The following is a 17,119-nucleotide window of genomic DNA, read 5'->3' as shown; positions in this document are numbered from 1 at the left end:
TCGCAAAAGGATCTAAAGTCAGACCGCTTTGCCCTTCTTATCTCCTTCTTATACTCAGTTAATTTCTCGCTGTAGAGCTGCCATTCGCCACTGGATTTAGCTCTATTAAAGAGTCGTCGGACCTCCGATCTAAGTTTGGCCAACTTCTTGTTCCACCAGGGCTTGTTGTTACTTTTTTGCATGCCTTTACTTGCGGGGCAACTAGATTCATATGCATCCAATATTGCACCGCTGACTTCCCTTGCGTACCATTCTAGATGCAGATGGTTTCTGGCCCTACTTGCATCTATACGGTTTAGGTTGTCTATGAGATTGGTGTTATACATGTCCCAGTCTGTTTTTCTTGGATTCCTTCGAGTTTCTGTTTGGGGTGTGATTCCTCCTAATTTGAACTCGATAATTCTGTGATCTGATAGGGAGGGTTCCGTTGAGACCCTCCATTGTTTCACGTAACTGATTACACCAGCACTCCCGATTGTTAAATCTAACACTTCTGCCCGTGTTTTGTGTGGCATGTTTCAACCTACTGTGCGAAATCAGCCTCTGAGCATGAACGTTTATGTGCTTGTTTAATTGATTTTTGTTCAGTCCATAGTCATAAAAACATCTTGTATGTAATATAGAATACTTACAACTTGAACTTACTAGAGTACTATTATTTATATTTTTTAATAGTTTTATTATTTTTTCTTTTTTAAAATTTATGACAGATGTTTACTCATGTTTGTTTATTTATGCATTTTATAAATAGAAAAATTATAGCCATAATATCGCGTATGCTTTCTGTCACGTAATAATCAAATTAATGAGGAAAATGATAGATAACCATCAACTTGACGAATGTCTCTATTTCACATTTTCCAGTAAATTTAACATTCTATATTTAAATCCTTTAGATGGAAGTGGTAATTTACAACGAACATCATGCATTGTTAAGTTTTATACTTGTTTATAATATATTCTTTTATATGCGGACGCTTCAATTAACAAATTATTAATTACAAAAGTAAATTTTATATTCGTTTAAGCAGTTGACACAATAATAAAAAAATGGATACTCCCCGGATATACTACCGTAATTATTTAAGTATATTATTTTACTTTTTATACCATTCAATTAACTTCAGTCAAATATCGAAAATGGAGGCCACGTGTAGTCAATAATTATTAGATTGAATTACTGATGCTATTCATAATGTTTCAAAATCCAATATTAATTAGGTATAGATATACGAAAAAATAACAAAATTAAAATATTTTCTGGTTAAAATCAAAATTGTTCAATACAAGATGATCAGTAGGTGTGTCAAATGATCACGAGGCAGAACAAATATGTTCATAACACACATATATGATTTGAATATGTTCATAACATAATGAGAATATGACTTGTATTTATGAAGGTCTTTAAGTAGTTGTCAGGTGAAAATTAAAGTATGGGCAAGAAAGCTATTGGTGTACTAACAAAAAAAACGTTGCTTGCTTCCGTAGGTGTATGGCAACAAAGCAATGAGATTTTTGAATATCCGGAGTGCGGTAGGCAAATAAAATCACGTATCTTTTGATGCGTGTCGAATACTCGTTCGGCGAGTAATGGCAGTATGTATGTATATGTAGGTTTATAAAAAGCTGAAAAAAAAAACCTTTGAAAGATAACGTGCCGAAACGTGACATAAAAGATAACGTGCGGAGTACGACTCCGCACTTCTTTTCTCTCAAAATTTGACAAAAATACTGGGTAAATAAAATATTACTACGCTTTTTTAGTAATTATATTATTGCTTCATGCTTATAAATCATATTTTTTAATATAAATCAATTCAGTAATAACGGTTCGCCTTGCTGATCGATTAGAGGGATCGAAGTGGCTCATGCCAATAAAAATATTTGTGTTTTCAACAATAACCTCGAAAATATCATCGGCGAAAAAAGGCTCCAGATCTCCATCACATTTTTTTTCCTCTTGCATTTGCCTTTACACCAGGAAGGCATTTGATAATGTTTTCTGCACGAGTTCTTACTTGTATGTTTCCAGGGTGCTTACGCCAGTTTGTCTTTCCATCTTTCCCCGTATAAAATGCAGCAAGCTGCTGTCCCGTTTGTTCGTTTATCAGCAGAATATTCAACTCATCAATGGTCTCAATCGTTAGGTCATCATTGGTGTCGTAATTTTGGATTTCTTCATTGTCACTGGTCAAACTTGCATCGTTGCCATCGGGCTCGACATTGGTATCTACCTCGTCAAAGAGTCGTTGAAGATATTCCTGTTCTTTTGCATAGTCTATAGCGCACTTTAAAATTACATAATTGTGCTCAGTAATCAATCAAACACAAATAAAAAAAGAAGATACTCACCTCAAAAATGTTACAATAAGGATAACCTGCGGAGTGTCACTCCGCAAATGACCAATGTTCGAGAACTAAGCAGTCTTCTAACCTCACTATTTTCGTAACGTCAAATGCAACAGCTACTCAGGCGCAGTACGTCAAACAATGACTAAACAATCCAAGGACAAATAACACCCGAGAGCAAATTGTGACGATGACACCAAACAGTGCCGTGGCACATATTTTTCTTAACCTAGCTGTTTGAAGCAATATTTATATATTTTGATAATTGTTTTGACTACGCCTATGGTGTATCATCCTAATTAATTACGAAAAAAACGTATTAAAATGTTAACAAAAGGTACAAAACTAGTATCGACGTATAACACATATCAAGTACATAAAAATGTTAATAGAAATTGAAGAATAATTATCGAATTCAATAAGAAAACGCTAAAAAGTTGGAGTGGACTGTTTATTTACCTATGAAACGTAACTCCTGGCTCTTTCTTATCGCTGCTGCTTTTACACTTGAAAGGTGAACAACTAATCACCATTGTAATAAAGTTTATACAAAGTTTACTACACACAAACTATTAAAAATCGCTAAAATTGTCGCTGGTGACCAAATGATGACTCATTGTTTGCCACCAAAACAAAAAAAAAGGTCACAAATTCTGCTGCAGCCCGTATAGGGGCGTTACATGTCCTTATATTCTTTAGTCATTGACGTCAAAGTCGGTAAAATTCGTCAAATATCGTGAAAATTCTGAACGCGCGGAGTCATGCTCCGCACGTTATCTCTCGAAGGTTAAGTTTGCATTGTGTCCACGACACATACTATACTATCCTAACCTAACCTGACCTAACTCACCTAGATTAGTTGGACAGAACGTCAGATATCCAAATCTATCGCTAGCAACAAACTCGTTATTTTTCTGGATCTCCTTTACCCCATTCACCATTCTACCGAACACCTCACCGACGTTACCTCCCGGCTGCATACTCATGATCCTCAAATGGTCCTCCTCGCAGATCCACACCAAGAACGACTTCTTAGCGTTAAAATAGATTCCTCTACCAGTGGGCCAGAATCGACACGCGTTCGCCGCTTGCAGAAACCTGGCGTCAGGGAGGATATTTAGATCATCAAGTTACATAAGAAAATATTAGATGAATAACATATTTTTTTCGATTCATTCAATGCTAAATATCGATCTATTTACAGAAAATCATTATACCGTGTATTGCATCATCGTGGAGTATGTTGTCCCCGTTTTATTTTACAGAAAAATGTATTTGAAATTTTTTAAAGAAATTCTTAAAATAAGCAAATTGTTTACGTTATCTTCTACGAATTCCTTTTAGAGTTATAAGTTTAAAAAAATATAAATTAATTGAAAAAATAATCCGGTCCTTGGTAATAACAAACATAATACCACCTTCAAATTCAATTTTTGAAATGAAACTTCCTGAAAAAATGTCGTGACACGACACGCGACACAACAGACGAGAGGAAACTTGGTAAGGATAGCCTACGGTTTCGAATAGATTGGACCAAAGCCAACTTGACCGTGTACGAGACGTCTCACTGTAGCAGTTAGTTTTGACGTAAGAAACGTCAAAAGTTGATGTCGTCCCATCGCGACCAAATTTGGTGGGTAGGCTATGTGAGCGACGGTGCACACGGCCCCACCTTGCATAGGATACGACGTTTCGTTTACGACAAGCATTTTTACATCATCATCAGGGTGGGACTAAGGATTTGATATTGCAGAAAAATGTGAGTCGATTTCGGCATAATTGGAGACGGGCTACAGGATGACGCCCTTGACGTTTCGAACCGATGCCTCTAAATGGACAAAATTATCAGGATTTTTTTAATTATGGGTCGATTGGAATCAAACTCGGCACGTGGATAGAGGTACCCGAATGGAATCATCAGACGGACATACGGACAGATGGATAGATAGATAGACGGACAGACGGTTGGATGGACAGGCAATAAGACAGTCATATCGCTCTTTATTTAAAACTGAATACATTTAAATTTACACTGTCTTTTAATATTAGAAACTGCATGTCTCATGCATAAAAATTCAAAGTCCAAATTCGGAACGTGCGTTCTTTGAGATCCGAAACTTGTGTAATAATTACAGCACTAAAAGGGATCCCGTGACTCTAGAACATAACTTCCCGTGAAAAACTAGAACATAAGTTTTTTATCGAGATCCGAGATCTACCAGCACTGAAAATATTTACACTGATTCAAGACTCACCCTGTATTTCTTTTTTAAATTTTAATATATCTCTTAACTCGCAAACAAGAATACTACCTACCAGTAAAGCCATAAAGGCTCTTATAATATCAAGAAGACTGGAAGGAAGTAGAAGGGGCTACAACCTTAAAATTTTGCGCTGGATGTATAATATCATGATAGTAAGACACATGATTACCTATGGGGCAGTTGCTTGGTACACAAAACTAGAGCAACGTACATCAAGGCAAAACGGGTGGAAATTACAGAGACTGTCATGCATCTACGTCACAGGAGACATCAGAACATGCCCAACGGCAGCAATGGAGGTAATTCTACACCTAACACCACTGCATATTGTCGTCGGTAGATATCCCAATGCTTCAATGATAGAATGGTCATTGACGGGAGCGGTACTGGAAGAATTGTCAGCTCAGGAGCTAAACACTCTCAAAAGGAAAATTCCAATCCTCCAACTCCCAGTGGATGACATAAGAATGTAAAACTTTGAGAAACACCTCACTGTGGTATTTAGCAATACAAAGGATCGAAAGAGAGAAACGTTTGCTCAGCAGGTGAGAGACATACCATAACGTGGTATACTGATGCTTCCAAAACAAAAGCATAGACAGGGATAGGAGTATTTGCGGCGAAAACTAAATACTTTGAACTTAGATAGAAATTATCGGGAACAAGAAATAGCCTACGTATTCGATAGTCAAGCAGTAAAAGCGATCATCTCAGTAACCATCAATTCGAAGTTGGTCAAAGGCTGCCTAGAGAAGCTAAACAAATTCGGCAAATATCGTCTCGTATCCTGCAAGATCTCCTAACTGATTTTAAAGTCGAAATGTCCCATGCTAATTTAACCCCAATAAAAGCATAAAATAAAAATAATGTGAATTATTTAATCTGTCTTGTCAAATAAACAATAATAACAAATATTCATAAAAAACAAAATTAGAAAAACAAATACTTATTTTCTTCCCCTGAGAAGTTACTTCACTCGCTTACTTCAACACTTGCCACTACACACGAGATATTGTAGACACCACACAAGTCGAAATAATAAGTCTTCCTATTCTGGGTGTCAGCCCACCAAGGGATAGAACGCAATGAAAAAGCAATCGATCTAGCTAGAAAAGGAACGAAAAAAAACACTCCACTATCTGGACCAGAACCGTTCTGCTTCCGAAGTGAAAACCAACTTAAAGCGGAACTCTAGAACCAAGAAGAATAGAACTCTAATACCAAGAGACCTGGAATGGGAATCCTCCAACGGTATAAAATACTTGAAGAAATTACTCAGAACTTACGACCGAGAAAAATCAAAGACTTTCCTTGATTTGAGTAAGAACAATTTTCGGATTGTCACTGGTGTTTTAACTGTATCCTCAATGAACATCCCAGTAGATTGAAGCTAAGAAAAAACGGTGAATGCAAATTGTGTGGGGAAAATGGAGAAACACCAGAACACCTCATCACTTAATGCGCCGAGACGACAACCATTCGTGCCATGAAGTTTGGTACAATTATATCGGAAATGGAGAACTAACCTCTGTAAAACCGTCTCAGATACTGGCTTTTGGCAAAGTCCTGAGACTGAAGAAAGGGAGACACAATAGATCTGTAAGGTCGCGGTGATTAACCCACTTCTCATACATTTAGTTTTTATTTCTTTATAGATATTGTTTCTCTGGGGCATGAGATCGGTATTAGAAGGGATAATCAGACCCACGAAATTCTACGAAGAATAGGTTTGTCGTGGGTGGAATTCGGAAAACTAAGGCATATACTGAGATCTGATTTTCCGATATGTTTAAGAAGAAAGATCTTTAATCAGTGTCTTGCCTGTCCTCACATATGGAGTTGAAACACTTACTTTGGCAATTAAGAACATACAAAGAATACAGGTCATGCAACGGAAAATGGAAAGGTCCATGTTGGGAGTTACACTTAGAGATAAAATACCCAATCATACAATACGAAATCGAACAGGAGTAAGAGATGCGGTGATACCTGTCTTACATCTTAAATGGAATTGGGCAGGACATGTAGCTAGGATGACAAATGGACAGTGGACAAAAAGACTTGTGGAATGGAGACCAAGAAACGAGGCCTATAGAAGCAAAGGACGACCTCCTAGTCGGCGGACAGATGATATTAAGAGGGTGGCTGGAAACTGGATTCAAGTGGCACAAAATTGAAAGAAATGGCTAGAGTTAATGGAGGCTTTTGTTCAGCAGTGGACGGTATAAGTTAAATGATATTGATGATGACTGTTTCTCTATTTTTATTTTTGTCTAGGTTTTTATTTGTTTTATTTTTTTGTTAACAGCTTTATTAAAAAGAGGAATCTTAGAACAATAAAGCATTGATTGATTGATTACCTATCACCTTCCTTGAACAGATAATGATCATCTATGAGCTTCTGCTGAACGTCTTTGGGCATTCCAACTAAGGGATTATACGTTCCCTTCAATTCCCCCGATAGATTACTGAAAGTGGGCTGCATCAGGTTCTCTATTTCTTTGTAATGGTCTTCGGTCATGCAGGGATTCAGGGGAAAGCCCTTCAGTGTTCGACAGCAACGCACTCTGGTGGACACTACGAATTGGCCTGTGGGGTCCAGGTTTCCGAAGGCATTGGACGGTCCCCAGTCGGTGGGCGGTTGGCGTGCGCTTGGACTGAAAGTGTGGTATTCTTGGATGATTTGATCAAATAGATCGGCGAATACCGAGTAGCATTCGGGATCGGCGGCGTAAACTCCGATGCCAGAATCCAGATTTTCTAAACCTTAAGAACAAACAATGATATTTTTGTGAATGCAATTTAAGCTGTAATTTTTGGTGTTACAGTAGAAAAATGTAACAAATCAAACGCGTTATTGTAAACTTTTGACACACATTACGCTAATCATAGAAGAAGTGAAGGTATTTTGGAATAGTAGTTACAAAAAATTGTAAAATATTTAAATGTTAATTATTTTGGATAAAATAAATAGCGTGCCATAGTATTAGTATTTAAAGTAATTTAAATGTATTTTTTCACTCATGAAAAAAAAGTGCATAAAATCTCTGTCGACGTGACCATGCACGTAATTTGGAATTATACCAAAATAGCCGCAGATATGTTGTTTATATTAAAAATTCACAGTAGTCACACACATATACATTCCGGTGTCATATCCGATACAGAGTGCACTCATGATTCGCATGTGAGTCACTATTCTTCCCATGTACCGTTCCTTTGATGAAAAAAAACATATAGCTTACTTTATTAGGTTTTTTTATTACCGAGTCTGAACCGTCCTATAACTGTGATACGCAAGCGCAGAAGGAAATATGAAGAAAGTATTGATTGTCTTCTGATTTTTGCCCCTGTTACCATTAGGACAAAGACAAAATTAAGATAAATCTATCGACACCGGACACCCTTATATGTTAAAATCCATCAAGCGGGTTGAGCTAAAGTGCGTGCTAAAAAATTTACATACATTATAGAATCGTAAAGCAGCAAGATAATGTCCAAAATAACATAATTTGGACTATTCCATTATTTGAATCTTTGACAAACTTTTTTATTATTCATATTTTGAGAAAAATGCTTTCTTCATAAAAGTTTTTGCTTGTTCTAAAATTGTTAATCTCGTTTACTTCTTCAAATTTCCATACCGTTTTAGAGAAAACTAAAAAAACATAAATATGGTTGATTTTTATCTTAAAACTCCTAAAAATCAAAACGCGTTTCTATGTTAATATCTTTCCCTTATTATAATCTATACTAATATAAAATCCTTAAGTGACTGAAATACTGATTAATCACGATTCTGCTCAAACCACTCAACGTAAGAAGCTCAATTTTGGCATTGGTTGATTCTAAGGTGTAGAGGTTCGATAAGAAGAGATTTTTCGAAATTCCAGTTCCAAGAGGGTGAGACCACCCCTCAAATATTACAATATTTTTTATTTAAAAAACGGTCAAGTTTCCGAAAAAACGCTTAAACACGTATATTTTATTTTGGTGTTTCAGGGTGTTTCGAAAAATCTGGTCATTGATTAATCACGATCCTGCTTAAAGCGCTAACGTAAAAAGCTGATTTTTGGAAAACAGATTGACTTTAGAGTCTAGAGGTTCGATAAGAAGGGATTTTTCGAAACTCGAATTCTAAGGGGTGAAACTATCCCTCAGATATTAAAATATTTTTTATTTAAAAACCGGTGAGTTTTTCGGAAAAACTCTTAAATACGTATAGTTTATTTTGTTGTTTTACATATTTTAAGATTTTTTATAAATTTATACAGGGTGTTTCATAAAATATGACCATTGAGTAATCACGATTCTGCTTAAACTGCTTGACGTTTAAAGCTGATTTTTAGCAAACGGATTGACTGTGGGGTGTAGAGGTTCGATAAGGAGGGGTTTATCGAATCTCAAATTTCAAGAGGGTGAAAACGTCCCTCAAATATTACAATATTTGTTATTTAAAAAACGGTTAGTCTTTCGGGAAAACGCTTGGACAAGCATAATTTATTTGCTTTTTTTACATATTTTGAATTTTTTTAAAAATCATACAGGGTATTCCAAAAAGTTGGGTAATTTCTTAACCACGATTCTGCTTAAACTGCTTGACGTAAAAAGCTTATTTTTGGCAAACGGATTTTTCGAAAGTCAAATTCCAACGAGATGAAACTACCCCTCGAATATTACCAAGTTATATAATAATATCGTCATATTGTTTTTTCTCATGCTGACATAAATGTGAGAAAATTTTATCCAGTTTGTATGTTAATAGAAATTCTTGCTTTGCTTTATCATCACCATTACAAATGATTAATTCGACGCGAACGAAGTCGCTGGTACACGCTAGTTCCTAATATATTCCTTATTTAATTCTTTGTTAGATGGTTATTATTAATTTTTGATTAATGTCATATTCTTTCCGTAGCATTGAACTAAATAAATTGTGTGCTTGTTTAACATTTTAAAACAACAAAAAACATTACATTAATTAAAATTCTATGAATGACATACTGTATATTATATCTATGACATACTGTATATTAGTGATGGGCAGTACGAATATTACGATTCTTTTTAATGAATCGAATCACACGATTTAATTTCTCATATTGAATCAACTGCTATGATTTGTTCAATTGAACGAATTATATATGCACAATTTACGTTTCATAAAAACAAGAATCGTAACTGATGGCACTATCGGTGATAATTTAGTCGGCCAATTACTTAAGGGGCCAAAAGGAAATATACAGTTCTTTCGTTTGCTTTTCAACACTTTATGGCACTTATGGAATGAAACTTTATAGAATGATTTACCAATAATAATAAATTATTAATCCAATTCATATATAGATACTGTATTTATTAAATACTTCTTAATACCAATTTAATATTTTTTAGGCACATTTTAATTACGATTTAATAATCATATAATAAATAATATATAATACAGCATAATCGAACAAAAATCAGTGCATTCAGTCGGCTAGGAACGAGGCTAGGAAATGAACATCGATGACATTCCTCATATAATTTTACATATAAAAAATGACAGCGATCTTCATTTCATAACCATCACTGACGCCGTTTTTTTTTAAATAGCAGAGGCCAACAATATTTATATAGAGCTGCATAAAGATTCGATTTCGCCTTTTAATCCGACATTTAATGGCTTATAGTCGGTAAATAAGTATTATTTTAATAAAAATATTAACGTGAAAATTAAATGCATTACAGATACTCCCGTACTAAGCACAGTATAAATACATTTTTCTTGTAAATAACTGTATTATCATTTGCATTTTATGCCTATATTATGTTTGTTTAGGGCTTTTGTTCAAATCTAAATATTGGTGTCCGACTCTCTCAATAGTCTCTATGTAACCACCGGGCCGTAGAAACGAACTAGTCCCATTCAATTCTAGTGATCCGATTCAATTCTCACGACTCTTTTTTACGGCTCATCGTTCAAATTTTATTGATCCGTGCTGGCCACGATTCAATTGAACAAACCATATTGTAAACAATGAATTAATTCTCACGACTCTTTGAAAAAAACGATGCGTTGAAACGAACGATCGCATTGGGATACGATTCAATTCTCTCGAATCTTTTTTACGGCTCATCGTTCAAATTTTATGGATCCGTGCTGGTCACGATTCAATTGAACGAACCGTATTCTAAACGGTGAATCGAATCTCACGATTCATTTTTAATACTCGTTCAAATGAACGACTCGTTCAATATTTGCTCACCTCTACTATACAGGGTAGCCCAACAAAAACGTTCCGCAAGGCATAACGGTCAGGATATTTTTTTTAAATCCAAAAACACGTCAATTTTGTTTGTGAGGGGGACAACTTTTACCCCAAAAATGATTGCAAAATCTTCCACCCTCTAAGCGGGGGTGTCATCCCCCAACTTTTTTTAAATGGGAAGGGGGGTCAAGTGGCACCGCAATGAAAAGAGCTTTCTATTCTCTATATTTCCCCGCTTCGTTTTTGAAAATCGGTTGAGTCATTGAGAAAATATGAAGGATTGAAATTTGAAAAGTTTATTTAAACATTTATCAGAGTAAATGATAAGGATAAATTCCTTCGACCAATTTGCTGTTTTTTCTTATTATTTCTAGATGTTTACGTATTTTTTCACTTGCCACAAGGTTGAACGATCAGGTGCGGTAGTTGCTAGATAGCTGTTCTGTGTCTTATGCGTTGATGAAGTTCTTCTCAATATCGTTAAACTGACCCACAATAGAATTTCAAAAAATACCAGCCCATACGTTCAATTTCTGAGGATTTTGTGTGTGAACCTCGTGAAAAACCCTTGGGTTATCCTCAGCCCAGTACCGACAGTTTTGCCGATTAACTACACCGTTCAAAAAGAAGGTACACTCATCCGAAAAACACACATTAAATAGAAAATTATTATCATTCGCCACTCGTTCACTCATAGTTTCACAAAATGGCAAGCGACGATCAAAATCGTCTTCGTTGAGTGCTTGTACCAACTTAATTTTGTACGGGTGGAACTTGTGTTTTTTTAATATCCTTTGGACACTTGTACGATTCACGTCGGCTAATTTTGCATTGGCTAATTTTCTTGTACTCAGAGTACTATTATGGCAACTTGGCCTAATACGAATACCTCCATAGCTTCATTTACTACAGGATTTTCCCTCTGCCTCTTTTTATTCATAACGGAACCAGTTTTGCGAAATTTTGCTACTAACTCGCGAACAATTTTGCCATAAAGGTGTTTGTCAGGATGACATTCATTGAATATCTGTGGAACTCGATTGCCACATTCATTATTTTTAAAATAAAGTTTGATTATTTCGACTTTTTCTGCAAGTGACTACACAACAATTGTTAAAAAGTTTAACGATATTGAGAAGAACTTCAACGCACTAGTCACAGAGCAGCTATCTAGCAACTACCGCACCTGATCGTTCAACCTTGTGGCAAGTGAAAAAATACGTAAACATCTAGAAATAATAAGAAAAAACAGCAAATTGGTTGAAGGAATTTATCCTTATCATTTACTCTGATAAATGTTTAAATAAACTTTTTAAATTTCAATCCTTCATATTTTCTCAATCACTCGACCGATTTTCAAAAACGAAGCGGGAAAGTATAGAGAATAGAAAGCTCTTTTCATTGCGGCGCCACTTGACCCCCTTCCCATTTGAAAAAAGTTGGGGGCTTAGAGCGTTGAAGATTTTGCAATCATTTTTGGGGCAAAAGTTGTCCTACAAACAAAATTGACGTGTTTCTGAATTTTCTGAAAAAAAAAGTTTCCCTGGCCGTTAAGCTTTGCGGAACGTTTTTGATGGGCCACCCTATATATGCATTAACATATCAAAAAAAAATACATTTAACGAATTAAAATATAAACCAATATACAATAATACAATATACTTAACTGCGCAATGAAGACTCAATCAAAGTTAATTTAAATCAATAATCAGGGAAATGATTGCCGATTTAATCTCCACTAAAAAAGTTTTTGTCACGTGACTATTAATCAAATTCGTTCAAATATTTTTGCTCTGTACTATAAATTTAAATAACTACAAAATTTGTTGTTCACTAAATACAAGCCGAACTAGTAGTATATACCATATTTAAACAGATAGGGCCACCCATAGCTTCAATATGTGAGTATTCCAAATTACCAACAGTATTCCGAATTACCCTCATTTCCTTTAATATCATATGATCGAAAAACCGCGTCCAGTTGGCTTGGAAATAAACATCAAACACATTCCCTATATAATTTTACACTTTATTTTACATATAAAATGACAACGATCTTCATTTCATAGCCATCGCTGACGTTCTTTTTCGATCATACGGTATGTCCTTAGCAGATGAGTAAATTTGAACTGTATAATCTGCTGAAGATGTTTAAAAACTCTTGTTTTACACATAAAATACAATTTTAGCAATACAAAGCTTCAGGTAATATTAAAATTTTACATAGTTTGGATGTATAAGATACCATTAGCAGAGATGTACAAGATATCTGATAAAAAAGTCTGAAATACAAATTACAAAAGATACTTCTAAGCAAAATTATTGGGATATCAGTTACAAAAATACCTTTGAAAAAAAGGTATTTGAAATACTAGACATAAAATACGTATTTTCTAAATACTTTTATAAATACCTACTTTTTTAAAGAAACGTAATAATGTAAATGAACGCAATTAAATAATGTAAAAATGGAAATAATTAATTTTAATGTGAAGCGCATCTCATTAAAATATATTAGATATCATTTTCCGTTTTAGTAATTTTTTTTAATTTTTTAATTATTAATATAAAATATATCTCAATACCTGACTGTATGCAATCTAACAGCGTAGACCCAAAGCTAGTTTTCTTAAATTTTAACTTATCAAACATCTCCTTTATTAAAAATCTCTTTAACATGGAAGGAGAATCGGATTTGAATAGTTTTTCGTATCCCAGTTCCAATTGACTTAATACTTCGGGACTAGCCTTGCCTTTTCCGCATTTTTCTTCGCATTTTTTGCATTTTCCTTTTGACATCTCGCACAATAATTTTGTAATATACAATCTAAAATTGAATTTTTTAAAACTGTCATATTGAACTTTACCTGTGTCACTATAATGTCGTCTATATTTTTAAAGATAAAAATCAAAAGTAGAAAGAATAAACGTTAAAACGTTAACATTTAATTATATAAATAATTTCAAAAACATTATGGAATTTTATAATAATGGTACCTGATTTTCCCCAAAATATTTAAATTAGCTAATTGACTGGTTGCCTAAGGTTTCTGCTGGAAAATTAATTTAGAACTAAATTCTAACCTAAGAATTTGCGCTCTGTAAACGAATGATTTTCGTATCGAAGTAGTTATTGTGAAATTATTATATATTTATTTTATTTAAATTATGAATCCAAACGATGCAAGGGAACGTACAACGCCGTTTCCTGGACCAGATGCCCGTAATAAACCACAACCGGTAATATGTAAATAAACACAAATTCTAAATCCATTATTCAATTTCATAATTTTAGTACAAATTCACCCCCGATGAGATTAGAGTGTTAAGAGAATGTAATAAGGAAAGTTTTTACCAAAGATGTATTCCATTTAGTATATTACTAGGTGGAGGCACGTATTTCGGTGTCAAAACAGGTAATTTCAAATTATATATTAAAATTATCAAATAATTCACTAAATCTTGATTTAACAGGTAGATTTGCACCACATCCAAGATTTGGTGCTTACCCCAAAGTTACCGTTGCTGCTCTGATAGGATATTTTTTGGGAAAATTCTCATATCATCAAAAGTGTACTGAGAAATTCATGTCCTTACCTAATAGCCAAATAGGACGAATGTTAAAAGCTCGTAAAGAGGGAACTCTTCAAGAAAAGTTTGATTACTTTATGCTGATTAGATTTTATATAATATAATGATTTTTTTAGTTTAGAATCAGGTTATACACCTGCAATATCCCTAAGTCCCTTTAGTGGTATGTCTGAAACTTACACTGACATCTCACCACCTAATAGAGATTTTGATTATGATACCAGGCCGCCACCTGAAGGTTTAGATGATTCTTTTCGGCCATCAGTAGACAGTAAGTTATAATAAGCAAAAATTACCATTTGACTTGTATATTAATCAATTTTAATTAAATATTAGATCCAATTGTAATTCGTGAAGAGGAAATGCCACCTGAACAAAAACATGAGACAACATACGAAGAACTGAGAAAGAAAAATCGCGAAGAGTATGAACAAAGGAGGATTCTGAATGCTAGGTATTAGTTAAAAATGGTTTGCTTTTGAATTGTATTTTTACGTATTGAAATTTTAGAGATCCCTCTAGGACTGCCTCTCCGCAACCAAGCCAAAGGCCACCATTAAGAAATGAGGATGTAAATGAGGAGTCCAAAAAGGCTTCGGGGCTTAAAAATAAATATGGGGACGTATGGGGTTGAGAAAAGAAAATAAAATAAATGTTAATGTGCATTTTGTAAAGTAATAGTGATGATTGTAAGAGTATGAAGTTCTGAACTGCTTATACAAATATATACATATATTGTTCTTAAATAGAAGATAATAAAGTTTCTAGTAGTAATATTTCTTTGTTTTTTTTTTATGAAACTACCTGGAAGTGTTTATTGGTCTGAAAAGAGCACAATCTATAATGCAAATTTATATATACTTCATAACTGATATTCTCGATATTTTTAGGATCTAAGCATGCTATTGTAGAAAGATTTATTTTAGCTCTAATAATCTATATTAGGGTGGCTGCAATGACGTCCCGTAAAGCTGCTCCAAGAGCTGCTGTTAGAATAACAATTGGTTTTTATATACAGGACTCTGATACAGGGTTGTTCACCACATACACGGAGTATTGTAGCTAAACAATTAGATTTTTACAAATTTTAAGTTTTGGGTTCGTTCAAGGACTATTAGAGCTGCAATTTAAAAATATTGTTACAAGATACAGAGTGTTCCAAATAAATAAAAAATATCAAAGTTGTATTTTTTAAATGGAACATCCTGTATATTATTACATTTTAGATTCTACGATTAAAATAAAGGTAAATTTGATTAAGGTTTATCACACTTAAACCTTATCGTTTTGAAGTATTTTCAATTTTATGAAATTGCAGCAAAAATTTTAAGGCTTCATTTCTCCAAGGGGGTCAAAGTTTTTAATACTAAATATTTACTGAAGTTTATTTATCGACAAGTTATTGTGTTGCAGTAATACAAAAATAATACTACGTCATACAGAGTGTCTAAAATTTTATTTTAAATAATTTCTAGCTTTAAACGGCAATAACTTCTTTAATTTAAACACCCTGTATATTAACCTCTTTAATTTAAACACCCTGTAATAGAACACCCTGTATATTTTAGGAGAATCAAATGCATAATTTAATTGTTCATCAAATTGTATTATACCATTTTTTACCTATCCTTTTAAGTTTTCGTAGAAAACGCATTTTCTTATAATTTAGACCTCATTTATCAATATACCCATGGAATCTTTACATTTTAGATTGTTTTTAAAGCAACAAATGTACAAAATGTACAGGTGCTAAAAACGATGATATTACTAGCCCATTTGTATACAAAAGAAAATTATTTAAATCTTTATAAAAGAGTACACCATTAATTAAATATATCTACCACCATTATTTCCGCCTAAATATCAATTAATTACATACTTAATTGTGTTAGTTCATAAATTATTCTAAATAAATGTGGATTTGAAATCAATATAATAATAAGTTATGAAAATGAACGTTGTTATAAATAAGCATTCGTCAAAAAATGAAATAAAATTTTTAAGGTGTTACTTTTTATCGCGCTGTCTAATACACTTACAAAATCCAGTTTTTTAGTGTTTGGAGCAATTATTATCAATAGGCGCAAACTGTCAATTAATGCAGTTTGAATGCTAAAATCATATTAAATTTCTCTTTTAACAAAAAATACCTATTTAAACAGTTTTTTTTATTTTTTAATGAAATAAACGAACTATATCGACAATATTAGTATCTGTACTCTTTAAAAATTCGTTACGTCTTTAAAATACGTCTTAAATAATCTAAAATGTCAATATTCCATGGGTATATTGATAAATGAGGTCTAAATTATAAGAAAATGCATTTTCTACGAAAACTTGAAGAGATAGGTATAAAATGGTCTATTACAATTTGATAGACAATTACATTGTGCATCCTAAAATATACGGGGTGTTCTATTTAAATTAAACAAGTAATTGCCGTTTAAAGCTAGTAATGATTTAAAATACATGTTTAGACACTCTGTATAGGGTACTTTAATTTTTATTATTGCAACACAAAATTTAGTAATGTGTATTTTGACAAAAACTTAAATATTTCAGAAACGGTAAGATTAAAATGCGGTAATCCTTAATCAAATTTAGCTTTATTTTAATCGTAGAAACTAAAAATGTAACAATATACAGGGTGTTCCATTTAAA

General features: G+C 33.5%; 2 protein-coding genes across 2 annotated transcripts in view; one reads left to right on the top strand and one right to left on the bottom strand.

Moving 5' to 3' along the window:
• LOC115883880 (arginine kinase-like) overlaps nt 1-13,924 on the bottom strand; it is a 29,235-nt gene extending 15,311 nt beyond the window's left edge. The window contains exons 1-4 of the mRNA XM_030902305.1: nt 13,865-13,924; nt 13,453-13,694; nt 6,977-7,382; nt 3,203-3,450 (exon numbers count right to left, since the gene is read on the bottom strand). Coding sequence (XP_030758165.1) covers nt 3,203-3,450; nt 6,977-7,382; nt 13,453-13,666 — 868 coding nt within the window. The 5' untranslated portion in view covers nt 13,667-13,694; nt 13,865-13,924. The remainder of the gene's footprint in view (nt 1-3,202; nt 3,451-6,976; nt 7,383-13,452; nt 13,695-13,864) is intronic.
• Nucleotides 13,925-13,953: 29 nt separating this feature from the next.
• LOC115883888 (OCIA domain-containing protein 1) lies at nt 13,954-15,234 on the top strand. Its single transcript, XM_030902311.1, has 6 exons — nt 13,954-14,107; nt 14,163-14,283; nt 14,342-14,522; nt 14,575-14,729; nt 14,795-14,912; nt 14,969-15,234. The coding sequence occupies exons 1-6, from the start codon at nt 14,036-14,038 to the stop codon at nt 15,090-15,092; spliced, it is 771 nt and encodes a 256-aa protein (XP_030758171.1). The 5' UTR covers nt 13,954-14,035; the 3' UTR covers nt 15,093-15,234.
• Nucleotides 15,235-17,119: the final 1,885 nt, after the last annotated feature.

The sequence above is a fragment of the Sitophilus oryzae genome, unplaced genomic scaffold (genome assembly GCF_002938485.1).
Source record: "Sitophilus oryzae breed Bouriz unplaced genomic scaffold, Soryzae_2.0 scaffold_111_pilon_pilon, whole genome shotgun sequence".
In the NCBI taxonomy this organism is placed as follows: Eukaryota; Metazoa; Arthropoda; class Insecta; order Coleoptera; family Curculionidae; genus Sitophilus; species Sitophilus oryzae.
This window is presented reverse-complemented; position numbering and strand designations above follow the sequence as displayed.